This window comes from Echeneis naucrates, chromosome 24 (assembly GCF_900963305.1).
Source record: "Echeneis naucrates chromosome 24, fEcheNa1.1, whole genome shotgun sequence".
NCBI classification, from domain to species: Eukaryota; Metazoa; Chordata; class Actinopteri; order Carangiformes; family Echeneidae; genus Echeneis; species Echeneis naucrates.
The window spans coordinates 2,943,753-2,963,332 of NC_042534.1; the positions used below are offsets into that span (position 1 = coordinate 2,943,753).

The following is a 19,580-nucleotide window of genomic DNA, read 5'->3' on the forward strand; positions in this document are numbered from 1 at the left end:
CCTGATGGAATCATTTAGCTGAAAGGATTTGGCCCCTGGCTTCTGATTCCTTTTATCAGTGTAATATAATGAATTAGTGGGCTCCAGTTTTCAAGTAGCTCAAGTCAAATAGAAAGGAAGGTATGTAGCCTAATCCATCTATTCCATCTATTTATTTATTTATTTTACATTTTTGACCTTAACAAATTATATAAAAAAAAAAATACCAACCAGTTCAAACTGCCTACTTTGTATTTCTGTTACAGGTGTCATACTTAGCGGGCTGAATTTCACATGAATACTATTTTTAGTAGAATTAATCAGCTGATTGAATCTCGTCATTATTTCCTCTATCCCTTAATTTTCCACAAATTGGACACTTTCTGACAGCAAACTGTCGTGCTTCATGAAAAAGACTGAGGGCTGACCAGAGGGTGTATAGATTTTATTCCATTCATTCATTTTTAAAATAAATATAACACAACATAAAGATAATAAAGATAAGAATTAGGGGAAATTTCAGCCAGCGGAAGTTTCAGCGCGTTTTTTGTTTTTTGTTTTTTTACCCAAAAACGCGGCATCGGCGTACGTGTTCTGACGTCATGACGCCGCCGGTGTTTGGTTTCCGCGCCGCGCCGAGTCGAGTCGACATGGAAGCGACGAGCAGCGACAAAAAGCTGGAAGAAGGGCGGACGGACGAAGGGATGGGGGACGACAGGGCCATGTTACGGTCCGACAGGTATGTGAGAGCACCGGCAGGAGAGTTTTTTTTTTTTTTTTCGGGTTCGAGTGCGGAGAGGCGGCTCAGAGCAGCGAGCTAACGCCGCTAGCCGGCTAGCTGCTACAGGCTTTGAGTCGGCATGGCTGCGGTGAACAAAAGATCCAGAGACGGTGACAACACAGACAGACACACAACCACAGCTGGCTTTACGGCCAAATCAGCCGAAAACACCGCTGAGACACCGCCTGGTGGAATAAAGCTAAAGCTAACGTCTGTTCGTGCTTTTCATTATCAGGAGCTTCTGACGGACCTCGCTGGAAATTTTCCCGTTTCTTCTTTTTCTCCTGTTTTTTTTGAATGATTTCACTCGATGAAAAGTGATTCCACGGCGTTTCAGCATGTCCCGGTCAGTTCGGCTGAGCTAAACATCAGCTGTGAGACACGGACAGACGCGTCCCGACTCGGTTTTTGTTGCAGAGACGCTTCACGTCTCTGCACGTCTCTGCAGCCGTGTGCGCAGATTTGACAGAAAGCTGAACGGAGTTCTTCCTGACTCCGTAATGACACGCAGCTCCCTTCACAACTTTCACAGGATTAGGTCAAGCATAAATGCAGGCCACAGAGAGATTAACTTGTGAATTATTCAGATGTTGTCTTGTCAGCATTGTGGCTTGGAGTTGGACAAGCTAATCATATTAGGAGTCAACAAATGAGCCAGAATACAAAATAAAAAATGCTGATTAACAAAAAGTATTTCCTCTAAAATGGAAACCAAGATTTCAATATATCTTTTACTCTGCAAAGAACTTTGTGCTTCACTGTTTATTTTGTTTGAAAAGTTGTGTACTTTCAAAGTTGATTGATTGAGCCATAAAACCTGAACACTTTCTGAGTGTTGAGCTGTAAGGAAACCTGAGAGGACCGGATAGTTCCTTACATGTTGAAATGTTAAAAAAACGTGTTTTGGCCGTAAACTTGAGTGCATTATACTGAATTAGAGAAGGAAGATTACTTTTGTTTTCTGCAACACTTACACATACGTGTCCAGACACTTTGACAGATTTAGAGAGGCTCTGAGGATTGAACCGCTCTGTGGAGATTAAAACTTGATCAGACAATCAACAGAAAGTTAACAAGATGCTATTTTTAATGTAATTGTCTCTTCAAGCTTTTCAGATGTGAGAGTTGGCAGCCGTTCCTCAACTTTCATTTTCAGTTTCAAATATATTACTGTCACTCCAGCTGATTGTATTTAAAATACTTATGGAGCAGCAAAACTAATTTACTGTTACCTTTGACTCTGCAGGACTATAACTCTAAAGATTATTAATAAAGAAAATAGTTTGCAGATGAACTGATGATGAGACTAACTGTTTATTGCACAAGTGACTCGCTTGAGTTGTTGCAATCTACCATTCAGCACATTTACTATTTGAATCATTTCACTCTGCAGAGGTTGGACAATGAAGAGGAGCAGGTAGCATTTCAGTCAGCTCAGCTAAATGACCCAGTGTTTCACCTTCATGAAGAGTTTTGAAGTGTTCATGTTAATGGGTAATCAAACCAGCATCAAATTGCTAGACGTGAAAAATGAAAGTCATTGTGGAACTTCAGTGCCGTTGGCAAGCAGTAACAAAATGTCCCAGCCAAGTGATGACAGCCTTACTCATGTGAATTGGGGCCCCCCACCTTGTGTCACGCTGTGTCCAGGCCAGCGGTGTGATTTCCTGGGGAGGGTTGGCAAGTTCTCCCTTCCTCCCCCTCACTTGCACCGACAGCAGAGAAGCATCACTGTGGAGAGAGAGAGAGGGATGCTGGAGGTCACGCACTCCCTCTGAAACTCTCTGCAGGACAGAAGAGCATCTGCAAGGCCTTTAAAGTTAAAAGGAGGCTTCAAACGCTCACATTTGGGCCCTTTGCTTAAATATTGGCACCAAGTTTCTTTCCACTTATAGATTACTAACTTTGGTTGGCTATGATTGGACAGAACCAACTTTGTTCTGCCTCACATTTAGCTTTGAGGAGCCTTCAGATACCTTCAAATGACTGAATTGTCTGTTTTGGAGCAGCAGCAGGGGGCCAACTATGAGCTGATAAGGCATCTCTGATGGCGACACACATACACACAATATTAAAATTCAAGATGCAGGGAGTCACAGATCTACAGGCTGCACCTAATCGTTTGTAATTGAAGAACAAACTGCTGCTGACTGACTGGGACATCTGTTGTTTTATTTCAGTGGCAGCGGGGACGACTCCTTGGATGGCCTTTCAAACCGTGTGCACCGCTGCCCTTTGACCCCGTCCTTATCGCCGCGGAAACGGACCACGAGCCAGTCCAAGACAGAGCCGCCTCTGCTGAGGACCAACAAGCGGACCATCTACACTGCCGGCAGACCACCATGGTACAACGTCACCGGGACGACCTTCAAAGAGGCCTTTGTCATAGGTGAGAGCACGAGGAGGAAACCCTGACCTGTCACAACCGCTTTGGTTAAAATAGCAAGAGGATGCTCACTGACCCCTTAGAGTTGAGTTAATCAGACATCTGTAATGTGACAGGTCAAATATAAGTAAAACTCAAATGTAAGATAAAAATCCTATAACAGTAAAAGAGGAAAGAGCCTTCAAACTAGTTTTATTTTAATCAAAGTGAAGTTTTCCTCAACAATCAGCTTGTGAGGGAATATTTTTGATGATTCTTTGGATTCCTTCTTTATAACATGACCTCCATCTTGTTGATCAGCACAGTGAAAAATCTGCCTCAGGACACGACCGTCCCAGCAGCAGCAGCAGCAGCAGCAGCGGCGGCAGCATGGCGCAGCAAATGTGTGTGTGTGTTGACGTTCATGCACCCAGTGTACTGTGATTAAACACATCACGTTGGCATGAATGGGAATGTGTGCAGAGAGCGGTGGACATTATCTTTAGCAGGCAGTCTGTCATTGTCAATGGGCCACGGTGACTGGTCACAATCTCACACTCTGCTGTACTGTGGTCGAAGAGGATCCAGCTTGAAGGACCAGACTCTGCAACAGCAGGGAGCTGGACCGAGAACGACCTGAGAGCGAAAACCAACATTAGGGGCACCAGTGACGAGGCAGCCTGAGGGGATAAAAGATAAAGAAATGGCAGCAAAGAAGAAAAAAGATGGATAGCTGAATGAACAGAAATATACCAGAGGTCACTGCTGTCTCACTGTCTGCTTTTTATTGCTAATAGAAAAGGAGGCTTTATCTGCCGTTTCAGTGGCCAGACATCGCTGAGTGTAACGCGCTGAATTCGTCATCCATGCTGAATCTACCATTAAACAAGTCTAATCAGTTATTTCTATTACTGCTCCGGTGCTGTAATCACACATAGAAATGAGCGGCACTGCTTTTGTTTTTTTTCCTCCGTTTCCCTGTCAGCAGTTTTGTCATTGATGGGTCTTATCAGTGCAAAAAAAAAAAAAAAACAACAAACATCCCAACACTTAATTGAGAGTTGTTTAAGCCTCAGAAGTAGCTCCATGCATACAAACAACACTGCCGCTTGCAACAATTTCATCCCTTCCCCAGCCGGCCTGTCCTAGTTCCCTGGATTTTTGTCCTGAAGGGCTGCTGTTGTGGTCTTTATCCCGAGGGAGAGGCGCCACACTAACTTTTATTTTATCCTTCCTGCGTCTGTGGAGCTGGTGCCACCATTTGGAGTTTCTTGAGTTTCGGACTGTAGCGCCAAGCGAAAATGGTTGACACTGACATTTTTTCCTTTTTGTCACATTTACTATTGAAGCACAGTGAATAGAAATAACTGCTGAACTGGGATAATGTGTCCCTATGGAGACGTCACACAAACACTTTTAGACAGTACTTGGGGTCTTTTCTCCACTCTTTTTGGTCTTTCACCATGAGAGCAATGCATGATGGGATATATTGCTTGGTTTGAAACCAAGGATGCTACTTTTATATGATGCATTCAGGGTTACTATGAGTCAACTATATTGGCTGTAATAATTCTTGCTGTGCATGTAGGGAGTTATTTCAATCCCTGTGTTTTCACCTTTGTGTCGCTGGTTTGTCAAAACTCAAGTTGGCAGCGTTTGTGAGACTGTGTGGGCGTAAATGTTTAAGCGTTCCAGGTGGTGTGTGCGCCCATGTGGGTGTGGCAGCTCCACCTTCACAGCGACTGCAGTGCACCAGCAGAGATAATACAGCTGTAGAGGCTCTTTCTTCTGAAGGAGCATTCTGATGTTGGTCGTCATCTTCTTGCGGCTCCTCGTCATAAACTTTCCTGACATTATTTACTCTGCGAGGCTACACTAAAAGGATGCAGGCTGGACCTGGTCTCATAGTAGAATATAGTAGAAGGTACAGTGACTGTACAAGTGGGAAAAGGATGCATGCTTAGTTTGAATGTGGACTTTGTAAAATGATTTCACTTCTCCGTGCATCATGAAGGTCAGTGAGAAACTCACTGTATTATTCTGTTTTTTTAATTGTGCTTGTTTTTTAGAGTGGCACATTCAACTGCTAAAGGCAGATGACCTGAAACTGATTTATTGAAGTGATGAGCTTTTAAATTACAGCAGGAACAGTTGACTGAGAGAAAAGAAAGAGTTATTACTTCAGTTATTTTAAAAACAAAGTGGTATTTTCTTCTTCCAGCATCTTTTGTGTGATGATTTTTTGATATTGCAGTAGATTAGGTATATTTTTACATTCATCTATTTGCATGCGTCACTATCAAGAAGTGGGACTTCCTGTGTGAAAATCACTGCTGTCTTCCCCGAACGGAACAGATGTTGTTTAATTTGTGTTGTATTTAAATGTGCTGCAGATTTTCCAGTCTGCTGGTAACAGTTGTGGCTTTATGTGCTTTCCTCTCGCAGGTCTGTGTGGAGGAAGCGCCTCTGGTAAAACCACAGTAGCTAATAAGATCATCGAAGCTCTGGACGTTCCCTGGGTGGTTCTCCTCTCCATGGACTCCTTCTACAAGGTGCTAAACTCCAACTAATGAAATTTAAAATCCAAACAAGCTTTTAACAAGCAGGGATTCCAGCACGTCAACAGCTTTAATTAGAACATTTGGAAGTAACACCATAGTTTGTACTAATTACAGGCAGCTGTCCTTTGAGACCAGAGGTCAGTGGCTTCTCACTGAATCCACACTGAGTCCATTATCTCCGCATGTCTCTGTGGATCCATTGTAGTTGTGCATGATGTTCACAGCCGTGAGTGAAATGAGTGGTACGGTTCGTTATTAAAGGAAAACTCCAGTCTGATTCGCGACACTGGTAGATCTCGGATGTGTGTTATCTTTAAAACAACCCATTGTCAGTATTGTTTCTGTCACGGACACTCACACAAACCCTGTGTACAGTAAATATATAGTGATTTATAGCATGGCAGGATTCTGGCAGCTTTAATATTTTACATTCTGGTCTGTTGAGCCTCCTTTAAACTAAAGTAAAAGCAGATTTTTTTTCAGTATGTTTTGACTTTACCTTCAGTAGACACTAAAGGCAGTCAGGTGATTTTGTTTGTTGTTTTTCTATTTTGAGAATCAGTTTTTTTTAAGAGATTTTATTAATTTTGTCAGCTCTTGCATCTTCAGGCATCAAACACTGTTTCGTGATCACATTAATTCCTAAAGAGAAGAGAAACCTGCTTTCTGCAGCACCTCACTTGAATAAGTCTAAGGCACTTGAGACTAAAAATATCTGTAACCAACGGAGCATCAGCCCATTTATTTCAATCTTCAGTCCTGAATCTTGACAAACTTCTTGTCACTTGGTGTTTCCAGGTGTTGAACAAAGAAGAGCAGGAGCTGGCAGCCAAAAACGAGTATAACTTCGACCACCCTGATGCCTTCGACTTTGAGTTGCTGGTCACTGTCCTCAGGAAGCTGAAAAAAGGCAAAAGCATCAAAGTGCCGGTGTACGACTTCACCTCTCACTGCAGACGCAAAGAATGGGTAAGACCAGCGTCACACTTTTTGTACCCGCTGGGGCCTCATCAGCAGGATGTAAGGCTTTGAGTGAAGGTGTCTGTATCACACCACTTTGTTATGACTAAGCTACGACAAGCTCGACTTCTGTAATGTTACCCACCCCGGGGATATATTAGTTATCTGAGCTGATGCCAATTGAGCTGCCTGCTAATTTGCTAATTATTAAGGATTTAGTGTACAGGACATTAACCCAAGCAAAGAGCAGAAGTCCCCCCCCCAACACATACACACCAGACTCATTGTGAAGAATCAATCTGGCAGTGTAGTACTCTGACAACTCCTCTCTATTTCTTTGCAATGTAATTTCATGGCTGAAGGGCACCAACACCATGCGGGAAATCGCCTATCATGACGAATCATCGTGACTCTCAGATCATTTTATGTGCCTTTTGTACTGTGCTGGATGTAATTAAGCCTCGGGCTCCCGAGGTTGCAGAGAGCTCAGAGTGCCGACCAGCTGCGGGCTGCATCCACTCTCTGATTCATCCAGTTTTGTGGAAGAACAAGAGGACGTGGTCGAGCGCTGGTTTCTTCTTCTGTAGTAAAGCTGGGGGTCACCTCTCTCGCTCTCTTTGAGGCGCCAACACTTAAACATGTTAAAGACTCGCTAAATCATCTCTTACCAAAGAGCAAGGAAATACACAAATCAATAAACACTCATCTGTTTCTTCAAGATTCACTTTCTCCACTTCGCTCTCTCCCCTTGTTTTGTCTCTCTCTCTCTCTCTTTCTCCCTCAAAATCAATACCTGAGTGTTCAGTCCATTGACTTTAGCATGAAGCTGGTCAGAGGAAGGTAATAGGATTGTGACAGACTCAGCATCATCTTGTCTTTGATTGAGGCATTGATTAATCACACACACACACAGTTGCTGCTCTGGGTAGTAAAGCAGGTGTATGATCAGATTTATCAGATAACATTAGAACATGAGCTGCTGGTTTCTGTGTTTTTTTTTTTTGTAAGCTGCTGATACTGATGAGTTCTCCACCACTAACTGAGCTTTAGAGACTTTTTTTTTTTAACCAATCAGCCACTGTTTTGTTTGTATTTTGAACACATGAACACGACTGGAACATAATGCTCACTCTCCTCAGCTAATGATCAATGATTTGGAATATTAACAGAAAAATCTGCATTGCATCAAACTGTTAACATTTTTGATGACACTGTGAACATGCTTGTTTTTGTCGTGCACCAATTTTTTGCAGTATTTGTTTTCCTGTTTCTTCTGTTGAAAGCTTTATCTTCATCAGGCCTCTGTTTAATTCACATGTATTTATTGATAACAGAAAACGGTCTACGGGGCTAATGTTGTCATCTTTGAGGGCATCCTGGCTTTCGCCAACAAAGAGCTTCTGAAGGTAAGAACAGCTTCACCACTACACATTCATCTCCAAATACAAAGGAGACCCACAGTGACCAAAGTGAGCTGCTGACATTTCATCATCTCCAGCAGGACTCCATGAATCAGTCCACCGTTTCTAAACCAAAACGGTGGCTTCAAATTAGTTTGAATGCTTTAATATGTTTGACGCTGCCAGAAGGTCTGATTGGGATCAGGTTTTTTTTTTTTTGTGTTCTTCAGTGGCAGTGTCAGACCTGATTAATGACTCTGTCAGCTCTGGGGCAAAAAAAAAAAAAAAGATTAATATTGTGTTAAATCTTCTGATTCAGAGGAAGGAAATTAGGTGAGATAACTGCAGTTTATCTACGTCAAGATAATTACATAAAACAAGCAATTAGGTCTCGTGTTTTTGTTAAATATCGAACATCAGTGTTGCTCTCCAACTTGCAGACATTGGATTTGATTATCTTTAATAATATGAGTAGAGCTCTATAAGCAGACACTGGTCATGTGGAGACGATTCATTCTGCTGTAGAGAGTCAGGAAATCCATATGCAGTGAGGAGGAGTGGTCTTTTATGGCCGGTCCTGCTGCTGTTCAGGTTTTTGTAACCGAGGGGGGGGGGGCTCTGTGTGAGCTGGGCCGTAGCGATAAGGCGGGCAGCCTCCCCAGAGACCCAGCTGTGTAGTTGATTACCTTCTGTTTGGGTGAATAACATTCAGTGTCCGCAGTGATTAATTATGGTCTTTGTCCATTCTTGGAATTGGAAGTCAATTAAAGCTGCATCTGATATGCTAATGGAGAGATTTGGCTGAAGAAGCAGAGATACTGAGGCCCACCCAGTTGGTGTTTTACAAGGAACACCTATCTAAAGCTACCGCAGCCTCATCCACCAGTGTTGCTATAAAGCCGCCTCCGTGAAGGTGCTTCTGCATTCAAACCTTTAACTGAGTTTGGAGGCTGCAGTTTTGGAGCCACTAAATGTCGTGGTGTGATATGCAGATATTACGTTTGTCCACCTCATTTACATCAGGCTAAAATAACGGCATCGCCTCTGTGTACAAACTGCAGCCTGCAGAGTGATCACACAGTTGAATTAACAGCGATCTAAACACTTTCAGTACAAACTGAGCCTTATAACCTTCATTAAGGAGGATTTACTGCAAGACTTTTGAATTAGACGGTATTAGGTTCAGTCAGGTGAACCTAACAAACTGCAAATTGAATCTACAACCTTAATTTACCTGGTCAGGTGTTTTTATTTGTTTCCATTGTTTCTTTTTCTAATTGATTGCAGGCTGTCAGCAGACCTTACACACGTTGTGTTTGCAGCAAATGTTGTTGAAACTAAAAACTGTATTAGCTCTTAAAGTTCATCAACTCACCATCAGAAAATCACAGGTCTCACAAAAAGACATAAAGAAAAAAGAAATTGCAGAGTTATAAAATAAAAGTGCTGTCCTAAACTCAGAGATTGTGTATCTGCTCAGACTTCTGAAAGGATTGTTATTTTTCTTTGGTTTATAGAAAAGTTGGTAGTAACTAAGTTAGTAACACTCCTTCCCAGATGTAAATACATGCTCTCAATAGAAAGAGCTTCAATAAAAAGAGCCATACAAACTAAATTTAGTGTTTTCCATTTCTCAGTGTGCTGGCGTTCCTGTTGGAGCAGCTTAGAAAATGATGTGCAGCCTCAGTGTTGCTGTTTGACCTTTGGAAACAGTCCCATCCTCATTCCTGTCTCTCCACAGGCTGACAGCTGTGCTTATCCAGCAACATGCCATCTTTGTGTTGGTCGGTTAGTCAGATTTACAGCAGACAGAGTTCACTGGCTTGTTGTGCGACTGAGTTATTCCTATGTCCCCGCTGTCATCTAAATCACTCTCAACCCCCCCACCCCGCCCCTTTTTAAGTTCACCAGTCATCAGTAGTTCTTGGTGAGTGTGAAGCTGCCTCCTCTTTCTTGTTGCTCCTCTGTTGAGATGCTGTCTCATCAAATTTTTTTTTGTTTTATTTTTTTTCCTTTTCCTGGTTTCTGCTGAGTTCAGGTTCAGTTTAATGGAGCTCAGTGGACACATCAGCCATGTTGGTGACTGACGTCTCCTGAACACAGCGTCACGTTTCAGCTTTGACTTCCCGACTCCTCACAGTGCAGCAAAGCAATGCCAGCAACACAGCTTCAGTCTGATCAGTCGGATAAATGTGTCATAACGGATCATAAATGAAGAAATTAAGAAATGTGTTGCAGATTCAGCGGCCTATAAATCCTGCTCTCCACACGACCAACAAAACTTATCAACGTTTTTATTTGTGTATATATTTCAGTGAAGGTGATACTACCCTTAATAACTGGATCAAAAATGGCTTTGTTGTCTCCTGTGAGTGTTGTTGGTCTCTGCGGTATCTAAGATATTTTGTCTTTATGATATGTGGAAATGAAGCAGATGAAGAAAAAGATTTCAGATTTATCAGAGAACTTCTCTCCCTGACTTTCCATCTCTAGCTTTTGGACATGAAGGTGTTTGTGGACACCGACTCGGACATCCGTTTGATACGGCGGCTGAAGAGGGACATTTCACAGCGTGGGCGAGACATCAGTGGCATCATTAAACAGTACAATAAGTTTGTAAAGCCAGCATTTGAGCAGTACATCGAGCCCACAGTGCAGGTCGCCGACATCGTGGTGCCCAGAGGTCAGTGGTCAAGTTCCATTCGTTCCGCTTCATGTACATGTACGCTTTCCTCACCTGGTACTGCTCACAAGCATAGTTTTTAGTTTTGATAAAACACTTTAATACCAGTTTAATGTTAAATGTTTTTTAGGAATAAATACGTTTCTTCTTGACAAAGTAAGCTGTTTGTGTGTCTTAAACTTGTGTAATTTGCAGGCGGAGAGAACTTTGTTGCGCTGGATTTGATTGTTCAGCACGTTCACAGTCAGCTGGAGAAGGTACAGTTTCTCATTTAGTATTTCTTTCAGGATTTCATTGATTTAGCTGAAAACATTTAGTCTTTCTTTTGGTTTTCTCCACCCTTTGTTCGGAGTGTAAGAGGTTTTTTTGGGAGGCAAACTGCTGCCTCAGCTTTACAATTTGCTGATAAAACTATATACATTTTATTTTCTATCATCTACGGTTATTGCTGCAAGATGAATTTAAGCACAACAGACGAAACATTTGATCTTCAAAATGATCAATATTATTAACATTTTTCCACTGTTTGCTGCTAAACGGCTCCAGTGTTGTGGCATCTTAGAGCTGGCAGAAAACACTGTCAATGTGCTCATCGAATAAGTTTCTTAAAGCTTAGAAAGCTGTCCTGCTCCTGTTTGATAAGAACATAAAAGTGTGGAAGAGTGTGAACATGGTCTGTAAAGGCAACAACTCCTGACGACTGGGCTTGAAACTTCAGAGGGCAAATACATTATATTACATTATATATGTAAGTAAAACATGATTCTGTTGCTCAGATGAATCTCTGAATGTCACCATAAATCCACCTCATTCATCAGTAGCACAATTTATTTTTGTGTTGACGGCTCTGAAATTTATCAGAATGAGAAACCCTTTTTAAAAATCTGCTACGTAGATTTGTTTTTCCAACTTTTTATTATAATCTTTCTTCTAATATGAGTGTGCTTGTGTGCTTTTCTCAGTGATGAAGGGACGATGTGGTTAATCTCAGATATGTAAACTGAGTCCTCAGTTGTTTCCACAGTAAATAAATTTTCAGTTTTCGCTGTTTCTCTCTGATGTGACAGTGAAGTGAAGGTATTTCTGTAGCCACTCCCCCCCCCCCCCTCTGCTGGTGGAAAAAGGTAAATGACGGTCAAATTCTTCTACTGGATTCATCAGCTGGGGGAGGGTCACACTTCAGGGAAGGAAACATTCACAAAAGACACAATGAGCGGCAGGTTTTTTAATATTTCACATATTTCATATGTTCAAGCAGAACGTGTTAATTACGTAACATGGAGAAGCAAATTCACTTCAAAAAGCTGAATTTGTAGAATCTCAGATTTTAACAAACATTTATTTAGCTTTAAATGTTTGAAATTGTTTTAGGTGTTTTTATTTTGCAGGTAATTCTTTCTCATGGTGTCTTTTTTTGTCTTGCTGTTTGCACACACTCACATATATGCGTGTGTGTGTGTTTGGATGTGTTTCTTCTTGTGCGTGCTCGACCTCCCCCTCCCTCCTTGCCTGGCTGAATGCTGTGTAACCATTCCAGCGTGAGATCAATGTGAGGTACGACTGTCAGTGCTTTTTTTTTTTTTTTTTTAATTCCTTCATCTTTCGCCTCCTTCTTGTACTCTGTCTTCTTCTCCTTCTGCTCTGTCTTGCTCTGTTCTCTTAGAAACAAAGTGTTTTGTTTTTTGTGTGAATTTTGCTCATTAACTTATAAACCAGTCAGTCTTCCACAAATACCGTCGTCAATTCTAAGAAATGAGGCAGCCGAAGGGCCGTCCTGGTTCTCTTAGAGCCCCATTAACACCCTGAGTGTTTTAAACACTGGATGAATCTACATCTCGAACAGGCCAAGTTCACACAGCCACACTAAAATGTTGCCAGACTGGGCAGATTGGAATATTTTTACTCTGAAGCAGCCTGTTAAAGGGAGATCTTACAATGACCGGACCAAAGAGATAAATTGATCTGAGCTGCTCTCCAGTGTTTGCCCACTGTTGCTCAGCAGTGATGTAGTGCAGCTGTTTCACTGCTTTAATGCTGTTCTTTCTCTTTTTCATTTTTTCTCCTTTCTTCTTGTCTATTGTTTCTTCCTTTATTTCTCTTTCTTCTCCCTCTCCTCATTTTTAATCGCTTTATTTCACCAAATATCCGTCATCTTCTTCAGAGGAAACTACGCTGGGATATGTGAGGCTCCCCTCCTGCATCCTCCTTTAGTTCTGTAGTTTTTAAAGTGCAGTTTTTGTAGTCTTTATGCACTCAGGCCTTTCTGCTTTGCCCCCTTTAACTGAATGAATTAAGCCAACGTGATGGTTGTTATGAACAAAGCTTTTGGATAAAATATTAAAGATGTGGCAGAAAAACATTTAACTAATTTGCAAGAGCATGCAGCAAACCGTAGACCAGCTGTTACATGCTAACAAAAGTCTTATCTGACATCTATAACATTAAATGCATGCATTCTAATTAAGATGGTGGCACAATGAGAAATTAGCTGGCAGTAACTGTGGAGATAGGCCAGCTTGCTTTTGCAGTAATATACAATATTCACATTGGTTGTTCACTTTGTCTTATCACTTAAATAGAGATGCATGATCATTTGCCTTTAGGTCATGGCTGCTTATCTAACACCAACTCATCATCTGGGGCCAGTTGCACAAAGATACTGTGTGTTAGACTTCACTGATTCGAACGCCTCACATTTATAAAAACCCCAAATTCTGTTGTGCCCAAAGATCTGGCCAAGCGCAGCCCCCCAGGTTAGCTTTGGCTTTGTTTCATTTAATAAGAACTGGAAGACGGAGGTTCAGTTTGTCTTATATTAGCTGAAGAACTGGAGCCACAGTCAAAATCTTTGTGAAATCAGCCCCTGTTGAGTGAAGCAATCTGCTGTAATCTGCTTTTGCACAGCAGGTAGCCAACAACATTCTGTGTTTACCTCAGTGGCTCGTCTTTGATGAATTAGCTGGGTTTTTTTAGAGGCTGTTTACGGGGTCACAGTGACCTGACGCAGGACAACTGCCACTTTAATTTTTGTTTTAATGAGCTTCACAGTGCATGGCTGATATCTGCTATCAGTAAGCCTTTAATAATTAATTAATACCAGCTAAACTCAATTAATCGCTTTTTAATTAATTTAATTTTAATTAATATGAATTAATATTGCAAAAAGGCGCTAATGTCTCTTCCCTTTCAGCAGTTGTAGTTGGTCATGTCAAAGACAGTTTTTACAATTTTCACCTTTTTCTGTATTGAAGATAATCTACATGTCAGATGTGAAGAAATCTCATATTTACAGACAGCTGATCACTTCATTCAACAAAATATTAAATATGTCAAAACGGAAAGTTTTGGTCTAAATGTAAGTGGCAAAATTATAAATAAATCAAGGAAACCAATAAGTTCCTGAACTAAACCAGGAGAGTGTTTGAATAAGTGAATCCTGAAGTCTGTTGTTCCAGTGTGTTGCTTTGTCCCAGATGTTAGTGTCTTTATGAACTTGTGTATGTGTGTGTTCGGCACAGGTCGGCTCTGGCCTCGGCTCATCAGGGTCAGCCTTTACCCAAAACCCTCAGTGTGATGGAGAGCACGCCACAGGTCCGCGGCATGCACACCATCATCAGGTCAGAACACACTTTCACAAAGAGCATCCTCTTAAAATGGCTCAAAATCTGAGAAAAGAAAAGATGGGGATGTGAACAAAACTAACAGAATAATTAAAATCAAGCTGGCTCTGACTTTTATTCACCAGTGTGCGTCAAGCTCTTAACTTTTTTTTACCAAAGAGACTCTTTGTCCCATTCGCTTCTGTCATTTGTGTGTTTGCAGAAACAAGGAGACAAACCGAGACGAGTTTATCTTCTACTCCAAGAGATTAATGAGGCTCCTGATCGAACACGCCCTGTCCTTCCTGCCTCTCAAGGTGAGTAGTTGTGTTTGTGGGAACAGTCTGCATATTATTAACTGACCTCGTGCTCTCAGGAGAGTGTGAAGGTTGGCCTGAACAGCGTCTGTTCAACGTCGTTCAGTAATAACCCGGCTTTTTTTGTGTGGAACCAGCATGAATCTGTTCTGACGTCCCGTTAACGGGTGAATTTTAGAAAGATGCTGTTTTCAGTTGCTCTCTTTCTCCCTTTGCCTAAATCCAGCCGGTGTCAGTGGAGACGCCTCAGGGCGGCGTTTACGAGGGCAAAAGGCTGAGTGGTAACCGGGTAAGTCACCTGGTTGACCTGCTGATCACCAAGCTTGTATAATCCCCAACTGTACGTGTTAGTCAGCCATTAAAAATCACACAGTTAGGAGGCTGCAGCAGAATGACGAAAGGTTGTTTGGTCTCTGAGCTCCTGGAAAAATTGTTTCACTCAGGTTTTCAAGAAAATCTGACGGCCAATTTCCTCTGGTGTGTTTGCGCAGATCACTGGAGTGTCCATCCTGAGAGCAGGAGAGACCATGGAGCAGGCTCTGATGGCTGTGTGTAAGGACATCAGACTGGGAAAGATCCTCATCCAGACCAACCACGACACCGGAGAACCAGAGGTCGGTGAGGTTTAGGTTTCAGCCTACATACAGCAGGGCCGAGTATGGAAGTAATGCCTCACAGAGTAAAATCATTTCTGGGAAAGCTGAGCGTGATGACATTGAAACCAGTGACTTTTAAAGTTTAATAACAAACTGCCATGAAGCTGCAGCTAAGCCTCAAATCAGGGCGTCTCGTCAGCTGTGCACGCGTTCTTTTTCTAACGAAAGTGATTTTCAATGCGGTTTTGCAGAATATAGCAATATTCACTTAAGCGCTAAAGTTTCCAGAATCTAAACCACAACAAAAAGTTTTATCATCCAGTTGTTGGTACAGCTTCTTCATCCACAGCTTGGGTTTGGTTGTGATTTTCTTTGGATCTTCCGGTGTTTAGATTTCTAAATTTATTCTGTCCCTCACACAGACTTTTTCCTCCCTCTTCACATTCAACAACATTTTATTAATTGATAATAATTTAACTCATATTCTACCTTTTGTGGGGGTTTTTTTGTTTTGTTTTGTTTTTTTTTTTCTTCCAGTCTTTTGATGATTTTAGCTGTTAGTGACCAACTTGTCTCCTTCCTGCAGCTTCACTACCTTCGTCTGCCTAAAGACATCAGTGAGGACTACGTCATCCTGATGGACAGCACCGTGTCGACCGGAGCTGCTGCTCTGATGGCTGTCAGAGTGCTGCTGGTTGGTCCTCACAGCTCCTCAGCTGGTCCTCTTTCTAAATTGGATGAAATGTTTTAAGTGGCCTCCTCCTCTCTCTCTTTCTGGCTGTTTTCCTCTGTGAAGGACCATGATGTAGCAGAGGATAAGATCTTCCTGTTGTCCCTGCTCATGGCAGAGATGGGAGTGCATTCGGTGGCCTACGCTTTCCCTAAAGTCCGTATCATCACCACGGCTGTGGACAAGGAGGTCAACGACCAGTTCCACATCATACCTGGCATCGGTGAGCACGTTTCCTTTACTCCTTTTTCCTCTCTCAAAACACAAACCTCATTTCATCATCTGGGAGAGTTAAGTTTCCAATAAATATATTGAAAATTTCGCACATCGTTTTAAATGTAAGGGGAAAATACGTAGACCAAACTAACTAGAAAACTATGAAATGCTGCAGAAAAAATAAAGTACATTTCCAGAAAACCTCAGACATACAAAAGGATATAGCTCCAGAGTGTAAAGGCAGTTTTAAGACCTGAACAGGTCGGTCTGGGCCCTTAAACGACCTCGTTGACCTTGCAGTTCTGTTAGAGCTCAACAGCTCTCTTATGCTTGCTACTGCTGAGGTTTATGAGTTTCCTTTCACCTTTATTGGCAGCCAGTGGGAGATCTTAACAATAGGTGATAAAGGTGATGTATGCATCCACCAGTAGAGTTTTTCAAATGTAAATCAACACTGAATCACAGAGGGATGTCAGAGCAACTGCTCGTACGAACACTGTCACCATCACTTAGAAATGCAAATATAACCCTCAGTTGCACATCATGGAAACAATTCTTGAGAAATAACTATGAAGGATCCTGATCAGACATGTTTTGCAGCTCAAAATATCAGTGTTGGCTTCAAACATTCAGTACTGGAGAGGCCCGATTTCTAAAGAGATATGTAGTGTGACTCATTTAACTTGGTGTACTTTACAGGACAACGTGGAAAAATACAGACAAACATTAGAATATAAAGTCCTGCCGTGCCACATAGTGCTACTTCACACACACACACACACACACACACACACACACACAGTAATTAATCTTGAGTCTGATAGAAAAAGAAGCTGGACCACAGTAGATAACCAGATTTGGGTCTACTTCTGGTCTGCAACAGGAAGCCCTGATGGGGAAACTCATCACATCTGGGTTTTCCTGTAATAATCAAATCGACGCATCGAACAATAAAACAGACATTAAAAGGGGACAGATCCTTTACACCATGTAGTATAGGTTGTATAATGTATGAGCTGAAATTCTTTGCAGGTCTGCATCTTGTGTAGAAGAAAAAAAAAATAATAATAAAACACAAAGAACCGTCTGGATCATTTGTCTCGTTTCACCAGCTGCAGTTTTCTTTTCACTTTCTCATCTGAAAGGTAATTTTGGAGATCGTTACTTTGGCACCGACGCTCCGTCAGACTGGTGTGAAAGTGATGAAGGGATGGACTTCTGAGGACGGGGCTGATCGGGGACACGGAGGGTCGTTACAAAAGCACTTATCCATCTAAAACACTGACTAGTCCCTCTCTCATCCCTCGCTGCTCTTCGCCTGCACGGCTCCGACGGCGACGCCCTGAACACTGCGGCGATGTGGCGTGAACTGCTTCTTGCTCAGAGAGGTCAGTGTCGGGTCAGTGAGGAGCTCATGGATGGATACTTCCCCATTTGTGCTTAGAGCAGCGTTTAAAGTTCAAACATCAAAGTTCAAAGTGTTACCTCTCCTGCAGGATACTGGAATGTACGATATGACACAGACTCACCGCCCTCTGGATCAGCTTCCAAATGTTTTCACACCACGCTGTAATTACTCCCCTGCATGCCCGAATGCTACCTGTTGAGAAAGAAGATTGATTATAATGTCGCTGGCGTTGTCAGTAATGTGTTTTTGTTGCTGAGACACAGGCTCTGAAGCTTTGACCCGACGCATCGTCAGTTTACTGCAGGAGCCTGAAAAATCTTCTTTCAGCCTTCCGAGGTCAGAAATTGTAAATATAACAGTGCTGGGAAAAGTCCAGCGGGAGGGGGGAAGATTAAGCTTGAGTGATGGTTCGTTATCAACGCTGTACTTCGGGTGTGGGAACTCCGGACAAACCGCGTCTGATCAGCGATGATCTGACTTTGCACAAAGACGTGAACTCACCGATCTGTTAGGACGGGTCATGATCTCGGTTGTTGGTGTCATATATTGTCTTTATGAAGTCGTTTGGCGTCTTTTTCCTTCTTAGTTCGAAGCTTTTCGTCAGAATTATCAGTGCTGCTGCATCTGCACCGTTCTGAATCTGTTTCCTCAGGCAGCTCTCACTGAAAGGGACGACAATGACTCCTACTTGAACGATAATACTCCAGAAGTTTTTGTTTAGATTTTATATTTTATTTTTAATCTCGTTGCCAAACCTTTCTGAATTTCATTTAGTATTTATACAAAAAAATCTACGCATTTAAAAAGCTGTGATGATACTCTGTAATGTTGTAATAAGAAGGTTTAAATGTTTATTAATATCTGTGTACTAGAACTCCAGCTGTGGACACATTAATGGACATAATCAGATAATGACTGACATTATAGTAAAAGACAGTTGATGATGTGATCGTTGATGAATATTTTAACCACCACTTAAAGAAATCCTCACATCTGCTTTTAATGACGTTAGTGTGATAAACAGGGCTCCCACATGTCCTTGATTTCTTCCACAGTTTGAGAAAAGAAAAATCGAGGCCTTGGGTTTTTTGGAAAATGGATTGGCTTCACTTAATATATTGTGTCCATGAGTCTGCCATCACTGAAGCAGCGCGGTGGAGAAGTGTTGACACATTCAAACCTCTTCTCTTCTTGTGTGTGTGAGCTTCTGTAAAGCTGCTAGTTCTCACTATTAACACTCTGAGTGTTGTTACAGTAAGGAACCCGGATCTGTGTGTCAGGTTGGGTGTTTGGCCTGGGACGTGATCCTTCTGAAGGTGTGGGAACCGTCTTCGAACCATTGATGAAATGTTTACATCGATTTTATGAAGTGTAATTATATCAGGGCTTCAAGTGAAGTCTCAGCCAGCTACATTTTTATACATCCTGGTTATTGAATGCTTTTAAACAGCTGCTTTAAAGAAACGATATTTAACTCTTATCACTTGAGCTGCAAGTTAAGTTGGTGTTAAAATTAGCAAATGCTTTGTTTAGAAGCCAATGATGTAACGCTCTATGGAAAAAGGAAAAAAAAAAGATGTGATGTGATAATCTCACAGATCAGCTCAAAAAGACAGCAAATGAATCGGTGAAATATCACGGAAACACAGCGCTTCTGTGGTGTAATAAGTTAAGCCTCAGTAGTACTGATCCATATGAGACGCTGACTTTATGTGGTAACCGTGTTCGCTGCTGTTTGTTGCCTTTTTTTTTTTTTTTTTTATTGTTTGATTTATTTATTGCATCATTTACAAAGTTTCTACATCTCAAACAGATTTGTTCTACTCTTTGATTTTTTTATTTTTTTTTATACCTGATTCAGTGGACAGGTTGAACACAAATCTAACTATCGTTAATAAAAGCTGTGGTCCCTTCCACATCAGAGTTACACACAGTAAAACCTGTGCTGCATTCAGATGTCCAGTAGTTACACTCCTACACAAAAA

At 41.8% G+C, this 19,580-nt stretch overlaps 1 protein-coding gene across 2 annotated transcripts; it reads left to right on the forward strand.

The window, feature by feature from the left end:
• The first annotated feature begins 605 nt into the window (after positions 1 to 605).
• On the forward strand, positions 606 to 17,469 carry LOC115037861 (uridine-cytidine kinase-like 1). Of its 2 annotated transcripts, none has more exons than XM_029496620.1 (15): positions 606 to 718; positions 2,941 to 3,149; positions 5,571 to 5,677; positions 6,485 to 6,655; positions 7,981 to 8,052; positions 10,540 to 10,729; positions 10,925 to 10,986; positions 12,267 to 12,283; positions 14,248 to 14,346; positions 14,552 to 14,645; positions 14,872 to 14,934; positions 15,137 to 15,259; positions 15,828 to 15,935; positions 16,038 to 16,194; positions 17,333 to 17,469. In XM_029496620.1, exons 1-15 carry the CDS (start codon positions 630 to 632, stop codon positions 17,407 to 17,409), a joined length of 1,638 nt encoding a protein of 545 aa, XP_029352480.1. In that variant the 5' UTR covers positions 606 to 629; the 3' UTR covers positions 17,410 to 17,469. The 2 variants fall into 2 exon arrangements, with proteins under 2 accessions (XP_029352480.1, XP_029352481.1); XM_029496621.1 differs by lacking the exon at positions 606 to 718 and adding an exon at positions 3,447 to 3,529 and having other exon boundaries at positions 2,953 to 3,149.
• The last annotated feature ends 2,111 nt before the right edge of the window (positions 17,470 to 19,580 follow it).

Coding starts and splice junctions, on each gene's coding strand:
- LOC115037861 (XM_029496620.1), top strand. CDS start 630: ATGGAAGCGACGAGCAGCGACAAAAAGCTGGAAGAAGGGCGGACGGAC. Junction 3,150..5,570: donor CAAAGAGGCCTTTGTCATAG/GTGAGAGCACGA, acceptor TTCCTCTCGCAG/GTCTGTGTGGAGGAAGCGCC. Junction 15,936..16,037: donor TGGCTGTCAGAGTGCTGCTG/GTTGGTCCTCAC, acceptor TCCTCTGTGAAG/GACCATGATGTAGCAGAGGA.